Source organism: Barbus barbus, assembly GCF_936440315.1.
Source record: "Barbus barbus genome assembly, chromosome: 17".
Taxonomy (NCBI): domain Eukaryota; kingdom Metazoa; phylum Chordata; class Actinopteri; order Cypriniformes; family Cyprinidae; genus Barbus; species Barbus barbus.
The window spans coordinates 26,957,119-26,984,452 of NC_136745.1; the positions used below are offsets into that span (position 1 = coordinate 26,957,119).

Here is a 27,334-nt window from a genome sequence, read left to right on the forward strand (position 1 = left end):
TCCAGTCGCAAATAACAAACAGCTCTTACCCGGGAAGCCGAGGTGCCAAACTGACAGGACGCAGAGGTCAAACCTTAGTGGGGAAAATCTTGTAGCACAGGAAGGAAAGCCAAAACCAGCACCATCTCCTTCCACGAGCAGCATCATCTGCGCTCCCACTCACACTCTGCCCCTTTCCTTTCTGTGTGCACACACATGCTCTTTCCCTCGCTCTAGCTCTCTCTTGCTCTTCACGCATGCACATAGACATGTCTCCTCGCACAGTCCCCCCATCTGATGGGATCCCGAGGGAGACGTTCTCAGCCTCTCAGCGAAGGAAACCATGCAGAAAACATATTCTCTCCCTGCCTGTCTCAAGCCGTAGTGACAGATAAACACCAGTGTTTCACTGTTTTGACCACCAGTTCGTCTCAAGTAATGTTTGTCAGTATGTGACTGTGTGAACTGTGCTGTAAAATCACGGTAAGAATGCATGCATACGTCTTTCACTGGTATATCCAAAACATTCTTTGATCTCTGAATACATCAACTTACGAGAAACATATGAGCTGTATTACAGTTTAATTTGATTCGTCAATGGTAACCATTGTGTCATATTGTTCATTGTCTGTTTGTATCCCAAGATTTTCTGGTCTTATGCTGCCGATACTGATAATGATTTATTCATATGCAGTGCATTCAGTTGGCTGTTCTATTGCTATGCTGAAAATATGGATACCATCCCATCATCCTTTATATTGTATACGTTTAAAACATTAAAATAAAAAGGAAAAGAGAGAGCCATAGGTCTTGTTTTATGGTGATATGCACCAAATCAAAGCAGTAAATGTAATAAATGTTTTTTTTTACCCAACATCAGCTTTCATTACAATAGATTTATATATATAGTGGCGTGAAAAAGTGTTGGCCCCCTTCCTGATTTTTCTTTTGCATGGTTGTCACACTTTAATGTTTCAGATAAAACAAATTTAAATATTAATCAAAGATAACACAAGTAAACACAACATGCAGTTTTTGAATGAAGATTTTTATTATGAACGGAAAACAAAATCCAAACCCACATGGCCCTGTGTGAAAAAGTGCTTGTCCCCTAAACCTAATAACTGGTTGGGCCACCCTTAGCAGCAACAACTGCAATCAAGCGTTTGTGATAACTTGCAATGAGTCTGTTACAGCGCTGTGGAGGAATGCCCTGTGTGAAACACTTTTTTTTTTGGCCATGTGGGCCAAAAAACGTTCATTTAAAAACGGCATGTTGTGTTGTGTATCTTTGATTAATATTTAAATTAGTTTGATGATCTGAAACATTAAAGTGTGACAAACATGCAAAAAAATAAAAAATCAGGAAGGGGGCCGACACTTTCACACCACTGTGTACATATATATATATATATATATATATATAGTATATAGCAAATTTGCTTATGGTTTCAGAACTTTGTTATAATTATATATTTCAACCTAAGGTGAAATATTTTGCACCCAGTATCCTATATCCTGTATTTTAATGAGGAATTATTAATACGAATAAGTTCACCTGTTCAAAAGACTTGAAAAATGTCTAGTATGTTATTATATATGTGCATTTATTTGTATAATGGTACTGAATTTACAAGTTAATCTGTGCAATGCACAAAATCCAACAAATTTGTCAAATTAAGCCATTGCTAGTTCTGAATAGAAAAAAAAAAAAATGGTAAAACATCTGTCATCCAGTTTCTTGTCATCGTGGCAGATAAGATGAATTACAGGTTTGAATGTATCTTTTTTTTGCTTGAAAACTTACTATCAGTATTCATATAAGCTCAAACAATTCATCAGTGTATACGCTTGACATATCAATAAACTGAAGGTGAAGATTTCTCAAAGATTTACGATCAGCACCAAATATGAGGGCATACAGAGCAATCCATGTTATTTTTCAAGTTAAGATGCATTGCTTTGTATAGCATGCTTTCTCTGGTACATCTAACATTTTATACTTCATATGTAAAACAATTTCAAAATTATAGAACGATCATATCAGCTTTTTATGTCTGTAACGTGCATTTATTTATTTCAACACATTTGCTTTTACATTGGATATTTATGGCTCTTTAAGGGCAGTGAGGACAAAGTTCACATTACATATATCTTCTGTAAAGGACTTTGCGGCGTAAAACATATATAGGTGATTGTTTTGGCTCAAAACCAATACACACCAGTATGAACTGAAATAAATGCAGTCTTGCCTCTTATTCTAGGAGTCAAGAACACCATCTGTTTAAATCTCTTTGATACAAGAGATGTCAGCATAGACTGTTGCTCACTGTATTATTCACAAACATCTGCCCTACCAGATAAAGAGAGATTCTTCCTACCTGCATAACACATAAATAATCATAATTCTACAACAAGAAGCATTGATGAAGGAACAACACTCCAAACCCACTGGCTCTTAATGCACTGTTTATTTTCCAGTGTTAATGCAGATTTGACTCCTTTATTATAACTGTAGTACGTCATTTATCCTCGTCAAAACAGCCTCTTTTCATGGTTTTGATTTAGAACAGGTATATCTGAACAAAAAATCTGAGATGCCAAGTATACAAATTGGAAACCAGTTTACTTCTAATAAATTCTATAATATTTCCCCTCTTAAAATGACAAACCTGGAGCGACCAGGAATCATAAGGAAATAAGTACACTAAATATTTTGGAATTTGTACGTATAAAACTGCATAAGACTGTCTCAAACATGTTCAAAGACAAAAGAAATTCACCCTAATCCACTCAAATCCTTGTAACGTCAGTAGCATAGTAAAAGACAATCATTTATGTCTTACCTTTCAACCAAAACAGGAAAAATATGGGTGTTTGCCTGTATTCCTCTCAGCTAATAAGTTGCTTGTCATAGATTTCAAGCTAACCATGAAATGGATGGCCTCTTTTCTTCTCAACCCAGTTCTGCTAACGAATATTTGCATACAAAACAAACCACACTTTCCTCTATCAAAGGAATTTCCTGATCATTTCCTTCCTACTGGTTTAAAGAACCAGGAGAGGAAAGGCCATTTCCTGTTTTTTGGTGTTGGCTCCTATCAAAGTATTCATAGAAAGCTGAAAGCATAATGGTTAGATTCAACACATTTGAAAAAGACGCAACCTTGTTTTAAGGAGTATGGTGACATTAATATTCAAGTTAATGTTCCAACAAAATTGCTCTGTGTGGTTTTGCATTACAATACAGAGGATTTGTGCATTCATGCACACTGTTTGTACTTCAATGCAAATGAGTCACATTCAACATGTATTAATAATTGTTCACTTTATTTAAATTTCTTTTGCAATTGATACAAGGGGGGTTAGAAACTTGCAGCCTAAATGTCCCATTATTTACAAAGGCAAATGCACATTTTATGCCTTCTCAAAATATTAATGTTTTACCATTGGCATTAGCATTCCTGTAATTATATCACCACGACAGCACAGCATTTCATAAATTTAGTGAAAGAAAGAGAGAGAGTCAACCGGATGTAAAGAAATGTGGAAGATATAACCAAGAAAAAAAATGCCTTCGAAACTATTAAAATCAAAGCAAGTCATAGCTTTTGCCAGCTGCTTCTTGGTGTGCATTTTAAAGATATTCAAGCAATCATTGAAAAAGACAGTCTTAGATATAAATACTTTAGAAGATTATAATCGCTGTGGAAATTCCATAATATCTGAACTGTCATAATATTTTGGACAAAAAAAAGTTACGTTATCCCATGTATCTGTTTTGAATCAAATTATTTACAGTTTGTACAGCCCTTAAACTTCATTGTGCTCACTAATGAGATCTGGTTTATCACTGCTCAAATTAGTTACTCATATGCAATGTGTACATATGATACAGCACTACTAATGTAAGTGAAGCTGAAGTTTTAAAAACCTTTCAAATCTAACTAAAATCACTCCTCTTGCATTTAAATGTATCCAGACAATTTTAGAAAGGACAACAGAGTTCCAAAACTTTCTAAGGTACAAAAATAGAACAAGTTATCAGATGACAGATTTTTATATTAACTACACACATTGTTGAATTGGATTTGAATTTCCTATCTACAAAACACAATTAAAATTACATAACAGATTTCTCTTATTTACAGTTAAATTGTGATTCAAAGAAAAAAAAAAAAACATATAGATATATCAATGCCTGTAAAGAACATATGTGGGAATTGAAGAAACGGTCAATATGGCAGTGCACTATTGTTTAAATGAAAGACAGATTTACATAGTCATCTAGATTGACAAAAGTGTGTGTAAATGTACTGTGTATAGATACTAGGGTGAAAACTATTTCTTTGGTGACACCGCTATTTCGAGCTGTGGAAACCAAAAACTGCCTTTTGAAGCACTATCACTGCTAGATGATGATGACATTCTGGACTTCTTTGAAGACTGAGCAACTACACCAGCACCCTCAATCTTAACCTCACTTTCATCTGTCACTTCATATGAACCTTTACTTTTTGAGCTAAAACCTCCAATTGTAGCAAACTTCAACTTTCCTTTTTTGCCTTTGGCCGTTTCTCCAACATCAACTGAAATGTTGCCACCCTCTGCCTGTAAGTGGCCTTCAGCAGAAACAGGGGACGCTAAACCTCCCTCGTCACTTACAGAAGATGAGTGATGTGTTTTTTTGAAGAGGTCAAGGGAGGCAGATTTACTCTTTGGTGAAACTTTAAACCCAGAGCTTCCCTCTACTGCTAACTTGCCACTTGTCAATTGCCCAGAACTAAGGCTCAACTCCTTAGACACCTTTGCACCACCTTTACTGGTAACATCAACACCTTCTCCCTCAACAGTAAGATCAGCTGCACTGCCTCCTTTAGATTTAGATTTGGCAAATAATTTTGGCATTTTGACTTTCACTTTTCCACCACTGCTTTTCATATCAGTGTTCTCAATTTCCAGACTTTGGGAAGTAACTTTAGAACCAGCAGCCAATTCACCTGAACCTACATCAGCTCTCATCTCGCCTCCATCTACTCTAGGCAATGCAACACCAAACTTTGGTACTTTGATTTTAGGAAAGGTTACATTACCTTCTTGGTACTCCATCACACCAGATAATGATGCATCTGGCTTCATGTCTAACCCACTTGCAGTCTCTCCTTTTTGTCCTCTTACATTAAAGCCTGGTATTTCAATGCTCCCTTTTACTCCTTTTTGTTCAGTGAGATTTAAATCAGCATCTAAAGCACCACCATGGACATTTACAGTAGGCACTGTCAACTCAACATCCTGTATTTTCCCTCCTATGTCAATTTTAGCCTTGCCTTTTCCATTAATGCCTGATCCTGCTACACTGACATCTGGGGACTGAAAGGTCTTTTCTGGAACCTCTAAATTTGCATCTCTAACAACCAGTTCAGGAGTTTTTATTTCAGAGCCAGAGATGCCGACTTTTGGCATTTTGATTTTTCCTCCTTTTGTTTTGAAATCAGGACTGTCCAAACGAGCATCTGGTGTCTGAATACCAGTTTTAAGGCTTGCAGAAGGCAAATCAGCAGATGATTTTATAGTTCCAGAGGCAGATGAACTACCTTTAGCTTTTGAAGATTTGATGTCAAATTCCACATCAGGAAAATGTAACTTTCCAAAAAGAGGTTTCTTTACTTTGGTTGACTTCATTTGTAGGTCAGGTTCATTTGTCTCCAACTTGACAGTTTCAGTCTTCATATCACCATCAAATGTTTTAGACTTTCCCTTCGCTTTGGCCAATTTGAATTTACCTTTCTTTCCTTTCACATCTATGTTCATATCAGGTCCTTCTACACTACCACCAGCATCAGGAATATCTGCATCCAATTTTGGGCTCTTAACTCCAAGTGAAAATTTAGATTTTTTCATTTTTGGCACCTTGATATTTGCATCTGTTCCACTGATGTTGACATCAGGGCTTTTGACATCAATACTCGCCCCTATTTCTTTATCAGGTATTGAAAGACTGCCACCTGAAGGCTTCATTCCAAAGTTGGGACCTTTGAATTTTGGGAACTTAACATGTTTTAAACCACCCTCAGGTCCTTCAATGTCAAGATCAGGAGCTGTAACATCAATTCCAGGTCCTTTAATGTCAACATCTGATTTGGGGAAATTGATGTCAAAATCTGGACCCTCCACTTTAGGACCGCTGAGTCCAAATGATGGCATTTTGATTTTAGGCATCTTGAAGCCACCTTCTGGGCCCTCTATATCAACATCTGGACCTTCAATGTCCACTTTTGGTGCCTTTAGGTCACCTGAAATTTTTGGTACAGAAACATCCATATCACCCTTGACTTTGGGGCCTTTTAAGTTGACATCTGGCATAGAGAATTTTGGACCTGATATAGAAGGCATTTTGAACTTGGGACCTTTGATTTTCCCCTCAGGTCCTTCAATGTCAAGATCAGGAGTTTTGATGTCAATTTCAGGTCCTTTAATGTCAATATCTGCTTTGGGGAGATTGATGTCAAAATCTGAGCCCTCAACTTTAGGACCGCTGAGTCCAAATGATGGCATCTTGATTTTGGGCATCTTGAAGCCACCTTCCGGGCCCTCTATATCAACATCTGGACCTTCAATGTCCACTTTTGGTGCCTTTAGGTCACCTGAAATTCCTGGTACAGAAACATCCATATCACCCTTGACTTTTGGACCTTTCAAGTTGAAGTCTACATCTGGCATAGAGATTTTTGGACCGGATATGGAAGGCATTTTGAACTTGGGACCTTTGATTTTTCCCTCAGGTCCTTCAATGTCAAGATCAGGAGTTTTGACGTCAATTTCAGGTCCTTTAATGTCAACATGTGCTTTGGGGAGATTGATGTCAACATCTGGGCCCTCCACTTTAGGACCGCTGAGTCCAAATGATGGCATCTTGATTTTGGGCATCTTGAAGCCACCTTCCGGGCCCTCTATATCAACATCTGGACCTTCAATGTCCACTTTTGGTGCCTTTAGGTCACCTGAAATTCCTGGTACAGAAACATCCATATCACCCTTGACTTTTGGACCTTTCAAGTTGAAGTCTACATCTGGCATAGAGATTTTTGGACCGGATATGGAAGGCATTTTGAACTTGGGACCTTTGATTTTTCCCTCAGGTCCTTCAATGCCAAGATCAGGAGTTTTGATGTCAATTTCAGGTCCTTTAATGTCAACATCTGCTTTGGGGAGATTGATGTCAACATCTGGGCCCTCCACTTTAGGACCTTTGAGTCCAAATGATGGCATCTTGATTTTGGGCATCTTGAAGCCACTTTCCGGGCCCTCTATATCAACATCTGGACCTTCAATGTCCACTTTTGGTGCCTTTAGGTCACCTGAAATTTTTGGTACAGAAACATCCATATCACCCTTGACTTTTGGACCTTTCAAGTTGAAGTCTATATCTGGCATAGAAATGTTTGGACCGGATATGGAAGGCATTTTGAACTTGGGACCTTTGATTTTCCCCTCAGGTCCTTCAATGTCAAAATCAGGAGTTTTGATGTCAATTTCAGGTCCTTTAATGTCAACATCTGCTTTGGGGAGACTGATGTCAACATCTGGGCCCTCCACTTTAGGACCTTTGAGTCCAAATGATGGCATCTTGATTTTGGGCATCTTGAAGCCACCTTCCGGGCCCTCGATATCAACATCAGGACCTTCAATGTTCACTTTTGGAGCTTTTATGCCCCCTGAAATCTTTGGTACAGAAACATCCATATCACCCTTGACTTTTGGACCTTTCAAGTTGAAGTCTACATCTGGCATAGAGACCTTTGGACCTGATATGGAAGGCATTTTGAACTTGGGACCTTTGATTTTCCCCTCAGGTCCTTCAATGTCAAGATCAGGAGTTTTGATGTCAATTTCAGGTCCTGTAATGTCAACATCTGCTTTGGGGAGACTGATGTCAACATCTGGGCCCTCCACTTTAGGACCTTTGAGTCCAAATGATGGCATCTTGATTTTGGGCATCTTGAAGCCACCTTCCGGGCCCTCGATATCAACATCAGGACCTTCAATGTCCACTTTTGGAGCTTTTATGTCCCCTGAAATCTTTGGTACAGAAAAATCCATATCTCCCTTGACTTTAGGGCCTTTAAGATTTAAGTTGACATCTGGCATAGAGATCTTTGGACCTGACATGGAAGGCATTTTGAACTTGGGACCTTTGATTTTCCCCTCAGGTCCCTCAATGTCAAGATCAGGAGTTTTGATGTCAATTTCAGGTCTTTTAATGTCAAAATCTGCTTTGGGGAGATTAACATCAACATCTGGGCCCTCCACTTTAGGACCTTTGAGCCCAAATGATGGCATTTTGATTTTAGGCATTTTGATGCCACCTTCTGGGCCCTCAAAATCAACATCAGGACCTTCAATGTCCACTTTTGGAGCCTTTATGTCACCTGCAATCTTGGGCCCAGAAACATTAATATCACCCTTGACTTTTGGACTTTTCAAGTTGAAGTCTACATCTGGCATAGAAATATTTGGACCAGATACTGAAGGCATTTTGAATTTGGTGCCCTTGATTTGTCCCTCAGGTCCCTCAACATCAAGATCAGGAGTTTTGATGTGAATATCAGGTGATTTTAAACCAATGTCACCACTAGGTACGCTGACATCAATCTCTCCTTTGGGTGACTTAAAACCAAACTTTGGCATTTTAAATTTTGGCATCTTGAATCCTCCCTCTGGACTTTTAACTTCTACACTTGGAGAATCAGCTTCCACTTTTGGCATATGTAGATCACCTTCCAAACTGACACCAGCTTGACCTTTCACTTTAGATCCTTTTGGAAGTTTGACATCGACATCAGGTGCTTCAATCTTTGGCCCTTTAAAGCCAAACTTGGGCATTTTAAATTTAGACTTCTTGACATTTGCTTCTGGGAAATTGACCTCAACGTTTGGACCTTCAGGACCAGATACTGATGGCATCTTGACTTTTGGGCCTTTGATTTTTCCTTCTGGTAATTCTATGTCAAGTTTCGGCCCCTTGATAGCCAAATCTGGTGTTTTAATGTCTCCTTCAACTTTTGGAGTTGTAACATCAACATCACCTTTCAGTTTTGGACCTTTTAAGCTGAAGTCCACATCAGGCATAGAAATCTTTGGACCAGAGATGGTGGGCATCTTGAATTTGGGGCCCTTGATTTTTCCCTCAGGTCCTTCAATGTCAACCTCTGGTGCATTAATGTCTATATCGCCTTTAGGGATTTTCACATCAACATCTGGACCCTCCAATTTTGGACCCTTCATTCCGAATGATGGCATTTTCATCTTTGGCATCTTAAAACCACCCTCAGGTCCTTCAAATTCTGGGCCTTCAATTTCCACTTTTGGTGCTTTAATATCTCCTTCCACTTTTGGAACAGACACGCCAACATCACCTTTCAGTTTTGGACCTTTCAAATTGAAGTCAACGTCTGGCATAGAAATCTTTGGACCAGAGATTGATGGCATCTTGAATTTGGGGCCCTTGATTTTTCCCTCAGGTCCTTCAATGTCAACCTCTGGTGCATTAATGTCTATATCGCCTTTAGGGATTTTCACATCAACATCTGGACCCTCCAGTTTTGGACCCTTCATTCCGAATGATGGCATTTTCATCTTTGGCATCTTAAAACCACCCTCAGGTCCTTCAATGTCAACCTCTGGTGAATTAATGTCTATATCAGCTTTAGGGATTTTCACGTCAACATCTGGACCCTCCAGTTTTGGACCCTTCATTCCGAATGATGGCATTTTCATCTTTGGCATCTTAAAACCACCCTCAGGTCCTTCAAAATCTGGGCCTTCAATTTCCACTTTTGGTGCTTTAATATCTCCTTCCACTTTTGGAACAGACACGCCAACATCACCTTTCAGTTTTGGACCTCTCAGATTGAAGTCAACGTCTGGCATAGAAATCTTTGGACCAGACATTGATGGCATCTTGAATTTGGGGCCCTTGATTTTTCCCTCAGGTCCTTCAATGTCAAGCTCTGGTGCATTGATGTCTATATCGCCTTTAGGGATTTTCACATCAACATCTGGACCCTCCAGTTTTGGACCCTTCATTCCGAATGATGGCATTTTCATCTTTGGCATCTTAAAACCACCCTCAGGTCCTTCAAAATCTGGGCCTTCAATTTCCACTTTTGGTGCTTTAATATCTCCTTCCACTTTTGGAACAGACACGCCAACATCACCTTTCAGTTTTGGACCTTTCAAATTGAAGTCAACGTCTGGCATAGAAATCTTTGGACCAGAGATTGATGGCATCTTGAATTTGGGGCCCTTGATTTTTCCCTCAGGTCCTTCAATGTCAACCTCTGGTGCATTAATGTCTATATCGCCTTTAGGGATTTTCACATCAACATCTGGACCCTCCAGTTTTGGACCCTTCATTCCGAATGATGGCATTTTCATCTTTGGCATCTTAAAACCACCCTCAGGTCCTTCAATGTCAACCTCTGGTGAATTAATGTCTATATCAGCTTTAGGGATTTTCACGTCAACATCTGGACCCTCCAGTTTTGGACCCTTCATTCCGAATGATGGCATTTTCATCTTTGGCATCTTAAAACCACCCTCAGGTCCTTCAAAATCTGGGCCTTCAATTTCCACTTTTGGTGCTTTAATATCTCCTTCCACTTTTGGAACAGACACGCCAACATCACCTTTCAGTTTTGGACCTCTCAGATTGAAGTCAACGTCTGGCATAGAAATCTTTGGACCAGACATTGATGGCATCTTGAATTTAGGGCCCTTGATTTTTCCCTCAGGTCCTTCAATGTCAAGCTCTGGTGCATTGATGTCTATATCACCTTTAGGGATTTTCACATCAACATCTGGACCCTCCAGTTTTGGACCCTTCATTCCGAATGATGGCATTTTCATCTTTGGCATCTTAAAACCACCCTCAGGTCCTTCAAAATCTGGGCCTTCAATTTCCACTTTTGGTGCTTTAATATCTCCTTCCACTTTTGGAACAGACACGCCAACATCACCTTTCAGTTTTGGACCTCTCAGATTGAAGTCAACGTCTGGCATAGAAATCTTTGGACCAGAGATTGATGGCATCTTGAATTTGGGACCCTTGATTTTTCCCTCAGGTCCTTCAATGTCAAGCTCTGGTGCATTAATGTCTATATCGCCTTTAGGGATTTTCACATCAACATCTGGACCCTCCAGTTTTGGACCCTTCATTCCGAATGATGGCATTTTCATCTTTGGCATCTTAAAACCACCCTCAGGTCCTTCAATGTCAAGCTCTGGTGCATTAATGTCTATATCGCCTTTAGGGATTTTCACATCAACATTTGGACCCTCCAGTTTTGGACCCTTCATTCCGAATGATGGCATTTTCATCTTTGGCATCTTAAAACCACCCTCAGGTCCTTCAATGTCAACCTCTGGTGCATTAATGTCTATATCGGCTTTAGGGATTTTCACGTCAACATCTGGACCCTCCAGTTTTGGACCCTTCATTCCGAATGATGGCATTTTCATCTTTGGCATCTTAAAACCACTCTCAGGTCCTTCAAAATCTGGGCCTTCAATTTCCACTTTTGGTGCTTTAATATCTCCTTCCACTTTTGGAACAGACACGCCAACATCACCTTTAAGTTTTGGACCTCTCAGATTGAAGTCAACGTCTGGCATAGAAATCTTTGGACCAGAGATTGATGGCATCTTGAATTTGGGACCCTTGATTTTTCCCTCAGGTCCTTCGATGTCAAGCTCTGGTGCATTAATGTCTATATCGCCTTTAGGGATTTTCACATCAACATCTGGACCCTCCAGTTTTGGACCCTTCATTCCAAATGATGGCATTTTCATCTTTGGCATCTTAAAACCACCCTCAGGTCCTTCAATTTCCACTTTTGGTGCTTTAATATCCCCTTCCACTTTTGGAACAGACACGTCAACATCACCTTTCAGTTTTGGGCCTTTTAGATTGAAGTCAACGTCTGGCATAGAAATCTTTGGACCAGAGATTGATGGCATCTTGAATTTGGGGCCCTTGATTTTTCCCTCAGGTCCTTCAATGTCAAGCTCTGGTGCATTAATGTCTATATCGCCTTTAGGGATTTTCACATCAACATCTGGACCCTCCAGTTTTGGACCCTTCATTCCGAATGATGGCATTTTCATCTTTGGCATCTTAAAACCACCCTCAGGTCCTTCAATTTCCACTTTTGGTGCTTTAATATCCCCTTCCACTTTTGGAACAGACACGTCAACATCACCTTTCAGTTTTGGACCTTTTAGATTGAAGTCAACGTCTGGCATAGAAATCTTTGGACCAGAGATTGATGGCATCTTGAATTTGGGGCCCTTGATTTTTCCCTCAGGTCCTTCAATGTCAACCTCTGGTGCATTAATGTCTATATCGGCTTTAGGGATTTTCACGTCAACATCAGGACCCTCCAGTTTTGGACCCTTCATTCCGAATGATGGCATTTTCATTTTTGGCATCTTAAAACCACCCTCAGTTCCTTCAATGTCAACCTCTGGTGCATTAATGTCTATATCGCCTTTAGGGATTTTCACATCAACATCTGGACCCTCCAGTTTTGGACCCTTCATTCCGAATGATGGCATTTTCATCTTTGGCATCTTAAAACCACCCTCAGGTCCTTCAATTTCCACTTTTGGTGCTTTAATATCCCCTTCCACTTTTGGAACAGACACGTCAACATCACCTTTCAGTTTTGGACCTTTCAGATTGAAGTCAACGTCTGGCATAGAAATCTTTGGACCAGAGATTGATGGCATCTTGAATTTGGGGCCCTTGATTTTTCCCTCAGGTCCTTCAATGTCAAGCTCTGGAGCATTAATGTTTATATCGCCTTTAGGGATTTTCACATCAACATCTGGACCCTCCAGTTTTGGACCCTTCATTCCGAATGATGGCATTTTCATCTTTGGCATCTTAAAACCACCCTCAGGTCCTTCAATTTCCACTTTTGGTGCTTTAATATCCCCTTCCACGTTTGGAACAGACACATCAACATCACCTTTCAGTTTTGGACCTTTCAGATTGAAGTCAACGTCTGGCATAGAAATCTTTGGACCAGAGATTGATGGCATCTTGAATTTGGGGCCCTTGATTTTTCCCTCAGGTCCTTCAATGTCAACCTCTGGTGCATTAACGTCTATATCGGCTTTAGGGATTTTCACGTCAACATCAGGACCCTCCAGTTTTGGACCCTTCATTCCGAATGATGGCATTTTCATTTTTGGCATCTTAAAACCACCCTCAGTTCCTTCAATGTCAACCTCTGGTGCATTAATGTCTATATCGCCTTTAGGGATTTTCACATCAACATCTGGACCCTCCAGTTTTGGACCCTTCATTCCGAATGATGGCATTTTCATCTTTGGCATCTTAAAACCACCCTCAGGTCCTTCAATTTCCACTTTTGGTGCTTTAATATCCCCTTCCACTTTTGGAACAGACACGTCAACATCACCTTTCAGTTTTGGACCTTTCAGATTGAAGTCAACGTCTGGCATAGAAATCTTTGGACCAGAGATTGATGGCATCTTGAATTTGGGGCCCTTGATTTTTCCCTCAGGTCCTTCAATGTCAAGCTCTGGTGCATTAATGTCTATATCGCCTTTAGGGATTTTCACATCAACATCTGGACCCTCCAGTTTTGGACCCTTCATTCCGAATGATGGCATTTTCATCTTTGGCATCTTAAAACCACCCTCAGGTCCTTCAATGTCAACCTCTGGTGCATTAATGTCTATATCGCCTGTAGGGATTTTCACATCAACATCTGGACCCTCCAGTTTTGGACCCTTCATTCCGAATGATGGCATTTTCATCTTTGGCATCTTAAAACCACCCTCAGGTCCTTCAATTTCCACTTTTGGTGCTTTAATATCCCCTTCCACTTTTGGAAAAGACACGTCGACATCACCTTTCAGTTTTGGACCTTTCAGATTGAAGTCAACGTCTGGCATAGAAATCTTTGGACCAGAGATTGATGGCATCTTGAATTTGGGGCCCTTGATTTTTCCCTCAGGTCCTTCAATGTCAAGCTCTGGAGCATTAATGTTTATATCGCCTTTAGGGATTTTCACATCAACATCTGGACCCTCCAGTTTTGGACCCTTCATTCCGAATGATGGCATTTTCATCTTTGGCATCTTAAAACCACCCTCAGGTCCTTCAATGTCAACCTCTGGTGCATTAATGTCTATATCGCCTTTAGGGATTTTCACATCAACATCTGGACCCTCCAGTTTTGGACCCTTCATTCCGAATGATGGCATTTTCATCTTTGGCATCTTAAAACCACCCTCAGGTCCTTCAATTTCCACTTTTGGTGCTTTAATATCCGCTTCCACTTTTGGAACAGACACGTCAACATCACCTTTCAGTTTTGGACCTTTCAGATTGAAGTCAACGTCTGGCATAGAAATCTTTGGACCAGAGATTGATGGCATCTTGAATTTGGGGCCCTTGATTTTTCCCTCAGGTCCTTCAATGTCAACCTCTGGTGCATTAATATCTATATCGGCTTTAGGGATTTTCACATCAACATCTGGACCCTCCAGTTTTGGACCCTTCATTCCGAATGATGGCATTTTCATCTTTGGCATCTTAAAACCACCCTCAGGTCCTTCAATTTCTGGGCCTTCAATTTCCACTTTTGGTGCTTTAATATCACCTTCCACTTTTGGAACAGACACGTCAACATCACCTTTCAGTTTTGGACCTTTTAGATTGAAGTCTACGTCTGGCATAGAAATCTTTGGACCAGAGATTGATGGCATCTTGAATTTGGGGCTCTTTAATTTTCCCTCAGGTCCTTCAATGTCAACCTCTGGTGCATTAATGTCTATATCGCCTTTAGGGATTTTCACATCAACATCTGGACCCTCCAGTTTTGGACCCTTCATTCCAAATGATGGCATTTTCATCTTTGGCATCTTAAAACCACCCTCAGGTCCTTCAATTTCCACTTTTGGTGCTTTAATATCCCCTTCCAGTTTTGGAACAGACACGTCAATATCACCTTTCAGTTTTGGACCTTTCAGATTAAAGTCAACGTCTGGCATAGAAACCTTTGGAGCAGAGATTGATGGCATCTTGAATTTGGGGCCCTTGACTTTTCCCTCAGGTCCTTCAATGTCAACCTCTGGTGCATTAATGTCTATATCGGCTTTAGGGATTTTCACGTCAACATCTGGACCCTCCAGTTTTGGACCCTTCATTCCGAATGATGGCATTTTCATCTTTGGCATCTTAAAACCACCCTCAGGTCCTTCAATTTCCACTTTTGGTGCTTTAATATCCCCTTCCACTTTTGGAACAGACACATCAACATCACCTTTCAGTTTTGGACCTTTCAGATTGAAGTCAACGTCTGGCATAGAAATCTTTGGACCAGAGATTGATGGCATCTTGAATTTGGGGCCCTTGATTTTTCCCTGAGGTCCTTCAATGTCGACCTCTGGTGCATTAATGTCTATATCGGCTTTAGGGATTTTCAAGTCAACATCTGGACCCTCCAGTTTTGGACCCTTCATTCCGAATGATGGCATTTTCATCTTTGGCATCTTAAAACCACCCTCAGGTCCTTCAATGTCAACCTCTGGTGCATTAATGTCGATATCGGCTTTAGGGATTTTCACATCAACATCTGGACCCTCCATTTTTGGACCCTTCATTCCAAATGATGGCATTTTCATCTTTGGCATCTTAAAACCACCCTCAGGTCCTTCAATGTCAACCTCTGGTGCATTAATGTCTAAATCGGCTTTAGGGATGTTCACGTCAACATCTGGACCCTCCAGTTTTGGACCCTTCATTCCAAATGATGGCATTTTGATCTTTGGCATCTTAAAACCACCCTCGGGTCCTTCAATTTCTGGGCCTTCAATTTCCACTTTTGGTGCTTTAATATCTCCTTCCACTTTTGGAACAGACACGTCAACATCACCTTTCAGTTTTGGACCTTTCAGATTGAGGTCAACGTCTGGCATAGAAATCTTTGGACCAGAGACTGATGGCATCTTGAATTTAGGGCCCTTGATTTTTCCCTCAGGTCCTTCAATGTCAACCTCTGGTGCATTAATGTCTATATCGGCTTTAGGGATTTTCACATCAACCTCTGGACCCTCCAGTTTTGGACCCTTCATTCCAAATGATGGCATTTTCATCTTTGGCATCTTAAAACCACCCTCAGGTCCTTTGATTTCTGGGCCTTCAATTTCCACTTTTGGTGCTTTAATATCTCCTTCCACTTTTGCAACAGACACGTCAACATCACCTTTCAGTTTTGGACCTTTCAGATTGAAGTCAACGTCTGGCATAGAAATCTTTGGACCAGAGATTGATGGCATCTTGAATTTGGGGCCCTTGATTTTTCCCTCAGGTCCTTCAATGTCAAACTCTGGTGCATTAATGTCTATATCGGCTTTAGGGATTTTCACATCAACATCTGGACCCTCCAGTTTTGGACCCTTCATTCCGAATGATGGCATTTTCATCTTTGGCATCTTAAAACCACCCTCAGGTCCTTCAATGTCAACCTCTGGTGCATTAATGTCTATATCGGCTTTAGGGATTTTCACGTCAACATCTGGACCCTCCAGTTTTGGACCCTTCATTCCGAATGATGGCATTTTGATCTTTGGCATCTTAAATCCACCCTCGGGTCCTTCGATTTCTGGGCCTTCAATTTCCACTTTTGGTGCTTTAATATCTCCTTCCACTTTTGGAACAGACATGTCAACATCACCTTTCAGTTTTTGACCTTTCAGATTGAAGTCAACGTCTGGCATAGAAATCTTTGGACCAGAGATTGATGGCACCTTGAATTTGGGGCCCTTGATTTTTCCCTCAGGTCCTTCAATGTCAAACTCTGGTGCATTAATGTCTATATCGGCTTTAGGGATTTTCACATCAACATCTGGACCCTCCAGTTTTGGACCCTTCATTCCGAATGATGGCATTTTCATCTTTGGCATCTTAAAACCACCCTCAGGTCCTTCAATGTCAACATCTGGTGCATTAATGTCTATATTGGCTTTAGGGATTTTCACATCAACATCTGGACCCTCCAGTTTTGGACCCTTCATTCCGAATGATGGCATTTTGATCTTTGGCATCTTAAAACCACCCTCGGGTCCTTCGATTTCTGGGCCTTCAATTTCCACTTTTGGTGCTTTAATATCTCCTTCCACTTTTGGAACAGACATGTCAACATCACCTTTCAGTTTTGGACCTTTCAGATTGAAGTCAACGTCTGGCATAGAAATCTTTGGACCAGAGACTGATGGCATCTTGAATTTAGGGCCCTTGATTTTTCCCTCAGGTCCTTCAATGTCAACCTCTGGTGCATTAATGTCTATATCGGCTTTAGGGATTTTCACATCAACCTCTGGACCCTCCAGTTTTGGACCCTTCATTCCGAATGATGGCATTTTCATCTTTGGCATCTTAAAACCACCATCAGGTCCTTTGATTTCTGGGCCTTCAATTTCCACTTTTGGTGCTTTAATATCTCCTTCCACTTTTGCAACAGACACGTCAACATCACCTTTCAGTTTTTGACCTTTCAGATTGAAGTCAACGTCTGGCATAGAAATCTTTGGACCAGAGATTGATGGCATGTTGAATTTGGGGCCCTTGATTTTTCCCTCAGATCCTTCAATGTCAAACTCTGGTGCATTAATGTCTATATCGGCTTTAGGGATTTTCACATCAACATCTGGACCCTCCAGTTTTGGACCCTTCATTCCGAATGATGGCATTTTCATCTTTGGCATCTTAAAACCACCCTCAGGTCCTTCAATGTCAACATCTGGTGCATTAATGTCTATATTGGCTTTAGGGATTTTCACATCAACATCTGGACCCTCCAGTTTTGGACCCTTCATTCCGAATGATGGTATTTTGATCTTTGGCATCTTAAAACCACCCTCAGGTCCTTCGATTTCTGGGCCTTCAATTTCCACTTTTGGTGCTTTAATATCTCCTTCCACTTTTGGAACAGACATGTCAACAGCACCTTTCAGTTTTGGACTTTTCAGATTGAAGTCATTGTCTGGCATAGAAACCTTTGGACCAGATACTGATGGCATCTTGAATTTATGGCCCTTGATTTTTCCCTCAGGTCCTTCAATGTCAACCTCTGGAGCTTTGATGTCCACATCTGGTGCCTTAATTTCAATATCGGCTTTAGGGATTTTCACTTCAACATCTGGACCCTCCACTTTTGGAACCTTAATTCCGAATGATGGCATTTTGATCTTTGGTATCTTAAAACCACCCTCAGGTCCTTCAATTTCTGTGCCTTCAATTTCCACTTTTGGTGCTTTAATATCTCCTTCCACTTTTGGAACGGACACGTCTACATCACCTTTCAGTTTTGGACCTTTCAGATTGAAGTCAACGTCTGGCATAGAAACCTTTGGACCAGATACTGATGGCATCTTGAATTTAGGGCCCTTGATTTTTCCCTCAGGTCCTTCAATGTCAACCTCTGGAGTCTTGATATCCACATCTGGTGCGTTAATCTCAATTTTGGCTTTTGCAAGATTTACATCAACATCAGGACCCCTTACTTCTGAAGTTTTTATTCCAAATGAGGGGATTTTGACCTTTGGAAAAGTAAAGTCACCTTTGACACCCTCGAGATCTGGCCTTTTAATTTCAATTTTTGAAGTTGTAACATTCCCTTCAACATTCGGAACAGACACGTTAAAATCTCCTTTCACTTTTTGTCCTTTGAGGTTTAAATCCACATCTGGCATAGAAATTTGACCAGAGATTGATGGCGCATCAAATTTGACATCTTTGACTGTACGCTCATGTCCTTTAAAGTGAAGCTCTGGACCCCTGATGTCCATATCTGGTGGTGTGATTTTTACATCAGCTTTGGGGAGACTTACTACTGTATCAGGTTCCTGAACCCGAGCTGACATTTTCTGATTCCCAGTTATGCTGAAACCTCTCTGACTAACATCTTTAAGATTTTGATTGTTAAAATTCACTTCTACATTTTGACCTTCCTTGGGCCTTTGCACATCTATGGTAACTTTAGACAATTTGGTTTTATCATCAGACCCATCCTTATTAACTTCAGACAAAGATTCCCTGCCAATACTGCCCCGTGTATCTCCACTAATGGAAAAACCTGAAACACGAGTGTTCAGAACAGGGTCCTTTACTGTAGCAACCTCAGTTCCTCCCATCATACTTGAAGCTTTAAAACCAGCTTCCAATGGAGAAGAAATATTTCTCACGTCTTTGTCTGACCCCATTGTTACTTTGCCAGAAAGATCTCTACTGCCTGCAGAAGCTTCAGTCCTTCCAAAATGTTCTATCACCATCTGTCCTTTACCACCTGACAGTCCAGTGTCTGACACATTAATTGTAATCTCTTTCCCACTACCATCTAATTCACTTGTTGCTTTTAAAGATCCTGTGCTAGAGTGCTTCACAGAGGAGCCAGTGACATGGGGCCCACTTAGAGTTATGTCCCCCATTTTTATACCTCCGTGAGCACCACTAACAAGGCTACTATGTGGTAATCTGATTTGAGTAGAATCCCCCTCCGACTGCTCATGCTGCAAGACCTGCATTTTGAACTCAGGACTTGAGTGATCAACCTGCTGACTAGTATCCCCGGGCACATCCACAGTGTAGGTAGTTATTCGACGAGTGATTGTAGTAATGGTGCAACCATCACTGCTTGTGCTGCTGTGACGTTCTGTGCGCACATCAACACCCTCAGCAAGATCCTCTGACTTTAGTCTCGGTTTAATCTTCTTGGTGTATATTCTCTTGTAGTCTTCGTCATCCCCACTCTACAGGAAACGGAAAATTACAAATTACATGCCATTTCTGTGTGAAATTTATGTAAGAGAAATGTGTAAAACATTTCAGTTAAATTTAGTTTGTTAAATACTGAAATACTGATCATACTAAAATCTACACTGTACGAGGCCACCTTACCAGAAGAATGTCTGAACTAGAGCCTCCTAACCCTCCACGTCCTTCCCATGACAATGTCCCCATTGGAGAACGGCAAGGTGACTTGTCTCCAGACTTATTTTGTAATTTTAGTCCAACCTTATGCCGGTTTAGAGTCTTTAGCAGGTCAGACGTTTCTTCTGAGCTCATGTTGTCAAAGTAAATGGTGGCCCCCACAATTTGGTCACCTGTGACAAAAAAAAACAAAAAAAAAACAAAAAAAAAAAAACAGTACATGGTAAGTTCAAACTAACTGATTTACAAAAGATAAATTATATTTGGAAGACCTACAAGAGCATTAGTTCATTTAAGAAAAAAAAAAGGGGGAGTGCCCAATGTTGTTCGGAGAATCAAAACATTCAAGAAATGTTAGAAAAATCAATTTCCCAAAAGTTTGCACATTAAAACCTGCAGGGTTATTTTGACTTCTTACCTTCATATACTTTCCCAGTATGCGCAGCAAGGGACTCATCTTTCACCTCTTTGACAAAAATCTCTCCTTGACCTTTTTGTTCTATAGTGAGCCCAAGTTTATCAGTGCCTATCCACTGTGGGAAAAGCACTTCCCTTGTGTCCTGCTCGTCAGCCATCTTATAAATAAATAAAATGAGAAATGACACCGTACACAATGAAATACAGTAAAATATAGTAACTATTACACAATACCAAATATATATGTTGAGTACTATACAGTTTAAAGTTGAATGAGTTAAAATGAGCATAAGCATTTTTCTAGAGAGAAATTACCTTATAAACAGTTAAAAAAAAAAAAAAAACCTTCGTATTTTTCAGTAACAAATAAAATTAACTGAAAATTGCAGTGCTTTGCTGTAAGTTACATGTAGCTATTAACATCACATAGCTAAAACACATTATTCAAAACACATTATTCGTTTCTGTATACCTCTAAATGTGTTAGTTCTTCACCTGTCCCCTAGTGTGGACCGTGTCAGCCCTTGTTCTTTCCTTAACACAAAAAAAGAAAAGAAAGTTAATATCTTGATGATAAAAAAATAATTAAAAAAAAAATAAAAGTTGAGGGGTTTTTTTTTTTACACAGTAAATGAGTATCAAACTGAGACCACCAGATGGCAATATAGTCTCCAACAAAGTGAAAGTAAACTAGCATGATTTATTTTTGGGAACTTTGCAGTGGTTTAACTACATCTTTCTAGCAAGAACTGAGTTATCTGTATACCATGATTTTCTTCAGCATCAAAAAGCACTAAACCACATGAGGAGAAAAAGCTTTAAAACAAGAGCAAAAATTTGTCAAATGCATTAAACTCAGTTTAATATACAGATTAAACATGTCTAAACATCTATAAATCTGACGTACATTAAATGAAAATCAGACTGTAGCCTGTAGATCTGGGAGGTTTTTGCTTGATGAACATTGCTTCAGAGTTTTTTAGCTGACACGTGGGCCTACCATTCCAGCTGTCAACACAGAAAGGTCTTTGTTTCAAAGATATCACCCCCTCACAATCATCCACCCTGCAATTACACAGGACCTCTTGGATATGAAAACACCTACATTCATATTTCACTACACATTGGCAAAAGAGGCACTAGTTTATTTTAATTATGAAAACATTTGCCAGTGGTCTTGTTATACCAAAAGCTAAGCAGAACTCAAGTCAAGTGCTGTGTAGTCAATTTGTCCCATGTCCCACTTTGTTGCCAAGTAAGATACGAGTAGTAGTATCATTATGTTTACATGGACAACAGTCAAAAATATAGCTCAACGGTCATTACACAAAAATATATTTTTGCTCAATAACATGATTGATCAGTTAGAATAAAGTACTCCAAAATGTAAGAATCGTAAATGGAAAACGCTTTGTCTCGTGTGATAATGAATTGGTGGGATGTAAGAGTTATTCAAATAATCCAAATGCCCCCTTGATTCAAAATAGTAAGTATACTCCCTTCTGAAATAAGCCTGACCCTGACCTTAGTGGATTACTGAAGGAATGTACCCACTCAAAATAAAATGTGAAAATAATTCTGCAAATATTAAAGGCTTAGGTGCAACTCAAACATTCATGAAGCTAATGATAAATAAAGTTAATTCAAAAATGTTTCCATAAAAAAATTATGTAAATTGAAAATTTCAGCAGCAATCAAGGAATTGCAAAAATGTAAATAAATTGCTAAAGTTGCTCTTAGTCTGTCTATTAGTTTTGAGTTCATCTATATGCAAGTATCTAAACACTAAGAAAGTTGAACAGATATGTGCATTTAAAATCAAGATATATGCATTTAAAATATACAGTCTCTGTCTTCTAGAAACTGGTTAATCGGAAAACTGATTATTCATAAACAACTAGAGAAATTCTGTGTATTTCCCCCTCAAAATTATAAATACCACTTGCCTCCCACTAAATATGTTTGCCATGGGATTGAAGAATTCTAGATTTGTGTCCATGTCGACCATTATACTCCAGAGACAGGATAGTACAGAGCAGATCATTTGAGAGAATCCATCGTGCCTCCCTCGACAGTGCAGCAGACTACAAAACGTCTGCACTCCATTTGAATTGTATAAAAAATATTCTATTTATACTAATTCACCATTAGTGGCTGTTAAATATTAAAATAATAGACTGCTTTAACATTATAAACAACCCTAAGGAGACACTACAACTACACATCAACATTAATATAATTTAACACATTTTACTGTGGCTGTACCTGGAATTCTAACAGAAATGTTAGATTCATATTAAATGTACTTTGATTATGTGACTGTTAACAAATTCTAAATGCTTTAAAAAGGATTAGCCAACATCACATGCAACCGAATAATGCACAATATTTTACATTTAATAGACATTAAGTTTCAATGTTATTTCAGTAAAACCTCTCAAAGTCCACAGGGGTAGAAATGCTACATATGGGACATGAAAGCTGTGAAACCCAAGCCAGAAAAAGTGCCTCATTATTGTTGGCTAAAGCTGATATTTACAAAAGGAGAAGGGAAAACCTACATTGCTGTGTACTTAAGAACTCCCTAGCAAGCAGTGCAAAAGCTTATTATTTCACTCCCTGCCTGGTCTATGGTCTGCCTCTTAACATGATGCCACACCCTCCATTAACATTCCTGTACCACTATATATACACACAAGTTCTACTTCCTTTACCCTTTTTTTAAACCTATATAGTCCACGGTACCATTTGCACAGCGGCTGTTGTCACAAACCTGACAGATTCCTCACAGTGCGCTTTTGGAGGAGTAAACTGTGCACTAGGGCTGCACGATTCTTGCTAAAATGTGAATCACGATTTTTCTCCATGGGAATTGAGATCACGATTCTCTTACACGATTCTCGTTTTTTTAAACCAAAATGTATTGCACTCAAGTACAAAAAAAAATAATAATAAAAAAAAAAAAACAGGACATTCAGTATAATAAAGTGCTGGAGTAACAAAATATTTAGGGCCGGGACTTTAACGCGTTAATTTAGATTAATTAATTACACAAAAATAACGCGTAAAAATTTTTTAACGCATTTTAAATCGCACTTATTTTTGCACCGCGGAACGTTTCTCACTGGATGAGTTTCGGCGGACCGATTATACTGGAGCACCAACTAGCGTTCAGACAAAAACAAACCACGGGCTCTATCCGAAATCGCCCCCTATACCCTCATTCACTATTCCCTACATTAGTCCACTCATATAGTTCACTTGAAGGAGTGAATGAAAACGAGTGAGTGAATTCGGACACTGAATGCACCGGAAGAACTGCCGCTTTTGCATAGTTTGCTTCCTGTTAAATAATCATTTGAAACGGGCAGCTCCAATAGTAAGATTGAAGGATTTATCTTGAACTCTGTCACGGAAATTATGTATAAACCCTAATAGTCAATTTACAATTAGTTTTGTACCTTTGTTGTATTCCACTGTATTACGCCGTGGACCAGCGCCTCTAAAATCAATGAATGGATATGATTCAGCTGCGGGCGCCATCTTCTGGCGAGACGCGGGAATTGACTCTGTGCGCGACTCTCGCAGTGCATTCTGGGGATTTTCTAGCCGTTGAGTGTACATCGGTTGTACACTCGTTTTTGCGGTGCATTGTGGGATTGAATGAGTGCACTCGAGAACATCCACTAAGGTTTCGAACACCACTTAAAATGGCCGTCCCCTCAAATAGTGCACTATTTGAGTGTATAGGGGGCGATTTCGGATACAGCCACGGTGAACATGGACAAAGAAGCTGATGAGACCGCTTTGGTTGGCCCTGTGGATGGGAAATTTAAAAATCCATATGAAAAAAACTTACTTCTCACTGTTCTCAGGTCAAATATTTATATGAGATTCAAATGCGATTAATTTCGATTAATTACAAAGCCTTTAATTAATTAGATAATTTTTTTTTAATCGAGTCCCAGCCCTAAAAAAATTGTCTCTTTTCTTTATTTTAGACCCCTTAAAGTGAATAATTTTAAAGCTTTAAGTTGTTGAACATAAGAGAACATTAACAATACTAAATAAAAATATTCACACGGGGCGTCAGCGTCAACGCCTTTTGTTTACTTTGAATGGAGTGACGTCAAGCGTTGCCGAACCGAATTGTGGGTCCCTCGCGTCGCTTCACTGGCGTTGCACGTGGCAGAAGTTGAAAACTTTTCAACTTTAAGCGCCAACGCAGGCGTCAGCCAATCAGATTGCCTTATGCAAATACCCTAGCGCAGACGCTAGCCAATCCCGTTCATGCAGCACCAGAAAAGTATGTGATTGGCTGTTGTCACTATGATGGCGCATCAGCACCAAGCTTCAGAAACGCCCTCCATCAAGCGTTGATGCTGACGCCCTGTTGAAGCAGCGCTGCGCAGAATGATCACCGTATGACATCAAAGTACCGCAAGAGCGATTTGAATGCATAGGATCCGACTGCTTTCTTATCGCTCTCGTGGTACTCTGATGTCATACGGTGATCATTCTGCGAACGCGCCTATTCACTCCGTTTAGGTCTGCCGCCTTGTTCCACGTCACGTGAGTGACAGCGGAACGTGGCCAATGAGGAAGAGGAGAAAAGTGATCGAGATTTATGATTGATTGGTGAATGTTTTGTTATTGTGTGAGTGACCAATAACACGTGAATGCAGCATGATCTGAATGCAGGGAAATACACGGAAGTGAATCGCCGTCATTTAGAAATGAGATCACATTTATGTATGAATCGAGATCGTGATTTTTTTTTTTTCGATTAATCGTGCAGCCCTACTGTGTACATCCATGACTGAAACATGGAACAATTATGGAGCAAAGAGGCAGCAGAGGCACATTACAAGCCACTAGACCATTGCCAAACACATTAACTGTGCCCAAGCAGGCACATCTTACTTTCTCTTAACCACAGAGATTGAGCTCAAAACAACTCTGACACCAAGTATAGCGCAGATTATCTTTCTTTGTATAAGTGAGATGTCCTTTAGCTTTCACTAGAGTATAAACCTTGTCACTACCAGAGCATTATTGGAGGGTATTTGCTTAAAGCAGATGGCTCTAACCCAAAATCATATGATCTGCTAGGATCCATGTAAGCAGACACTTCATAATACCTCCAGTGTTTGTACAATCATAAGACTTCAGCAATGAAATGAATAGAATTGTAATCAGGACCAAGCTTTAAGGTCTAGCAACAAAGAGCATCGTACTGGAGAGTGTAAGATTTCACACAACACTAGAAAAAAGGAAACCCCCAAATTTTAATTACGGTTGTAAAAAAAAGGATCAAGAGGACCTGAAAAGTGGAGGGAACCCATTATAAACCTTGTTCGGCGCATGAATCATAACTGTGTGACATAAAATACATCCAGCAATTCTTGCTGAAAACAATTAACTGCTTATGCTTTCATTCAATCCATTGTCAAAGCAACTAATTGGCAGAAGGTTCTGCTTAGTATTATAGCTGATGTATAATGCATGTCATAAACTAATAGATAAGAGAGCCTACTGAATTGCCAAGGCTAATGCTCAAACTCTCTCCCGTCTTCCTTTATATTCTGAAAGAAAGCAAGAAAGGAGAGGGAAATCAGATGTAATATAAAAGTGAATATATAAGTATATATTTAAATGCATCAAATAGTCAAATGCCAAAACCAATTACAAAATGTGCATTCAACTCAAGTATCACACTTTTATCGTTTAAAGCAAAAGGCTTAATAATAGTTTTACTTGCATGGTTTCGAGACCTTAAGCTAGTGGATCAAACTGACTTTATTTCCATTTTCCTTTAAAAATGCAGCCCCACCCTAGTTGGCTTTATACTTTGGTTTGCCCTAAGAGGGCGACAGTGACTGAAACGGTTACAATACGAACGCACAAAACGGGGAGTTTTCCTTTGCACAAACCAAAGACAGAAGCTTGCACGTGTCTGAACAAGCTTAAACGTTTCCTCTGGATGTTGCTGTTGAATAATTGTCCGACTAGTCTGACTACTGAAAGTCCCAATTACGTTTGTTTAAATATTACGTTTGATAACTACTTATTGTTAAATACAATTATCAGCATCACTCCCTCAAAATAAACTCAGCCTCACATGGCTGCAAATCCACACTGTGCTCTAAACACTGGGAATCTTTTTGAGCATCTACAGAAAGAGTGAAATTGCTCGTCACTGTCAGATATTATGGTGTTTCAACATTTTTTAGTTGCCTTACACTAAAAACGCATATGAGAGAGAGTTAAACTCTTACACTCATCTAGGACTTAGTTTGTTACATTTAATGTCAAGAAGTAATTCAAGATGACTGTAAACTAAAAACATGAGATGATTCAAGCCATTCATAGTAACCATGCCAATGGCATGAAACTGTCACTTGCCACAAGCAAAATAAAGTTCAAGTAAGTTTCTCACAGGAAAGCAAACATCATGTGCAAATCCTCATTTGATCGCTTAAAAGCTCCTCAAGTCACATGGTATGGCCAAAGACACTGGAGCCTAAACTAAGCTGTTATTTCACTCATTTAATTTCACACAAACCAAATTATCAAACTACATTATCTACCCTTATCTTACACAAAACGAGCAAAAAATCTGTCCATTTTTGTTTCATTTAATAAAAAGGTTTAGACGGCCAACTCACGTGGGAAACAACTCCTCTCTCTCAAGCAGTATTTGCTCCACTCAGTATTTGCTTTAATAATGTACTTCTCCAGTTACTCAAAAATGATAAGTGTCAATTGTTCAAAGTCATAAGGTGCGAGGCTTTTGTCAAGACTAAGTCAAGTGACTTTGTACCAAACACCTAATATAATTCTCCCACAACTCCGGCATCACGAAGAGAAACTTTTAAAGAGCAAATGCCATAAGCTCTCATACACATTCTT

The 27,334-nt window shown here is 39.7% G+C and overlaps 2 protein-coding genes across 3 annotated transcripts in view; both read right to left on the bottom strand.

The window, feature by feature from the left end:
* LOC306883385 (kelch-like protein 4) overlaps nucleotides 1-495 on the bottom strand; it is a 42,140-nt gene extending 41,645 nt beyond the window's left edge. For both annotated transcript variants that reach the window (XM_079438591.1, XM_079438590.1), the window contains exon 1: nucleotides 30-495. The gene's annotated coding sequence lies outside the window, so the exon portion shown is untranslated. The remainder of the gene's footprint in view (nucleotides 1-29) is intronic.
* A 2,797-nt stretch (nucleotides 496-3,292) lies between these two features.
* The window catches only part of LOC306883386 (neuroblast differentiation-associated protein AHNAK-like), a 30,231-nt gene continuing 6,189 nt past the window's right edge, over nucleotides 3,293-27,334 (bottom strand). Inside the window, exons 2-6 of the mRNA XM_079438592.1 lie at nucleotides 20,895-20,956; nucleotides 20,424-20,580; nucleotides 19,973-20,178; nucleotides 9,396-19,824; nucleotides 3,293-9,065 (exon numbers count right to left, since the gene is read on the bottom strand). Of these exons, the coding sequence (XP_079294718.1) occupies nucleotides 4,321-9,065; nucleotides 9,396-19,824; nucleotides 19,973-20,178; nucleotides 20,424-20,580 (15,537 nt within the window). The 5' untranslated portion in view covers nucleotides 20,895-20,956 and the 3' untranslated portion in view covers nucleotides 3,293-4,320. The remainder of the gene's footprint in view (nucleotides 9,066-9,395; nucleotides 19,825-19,972; nucleotides 20,179-20,423; nucleotides 20,581-20,894; nucleotides 20,957-27,334) is intronic.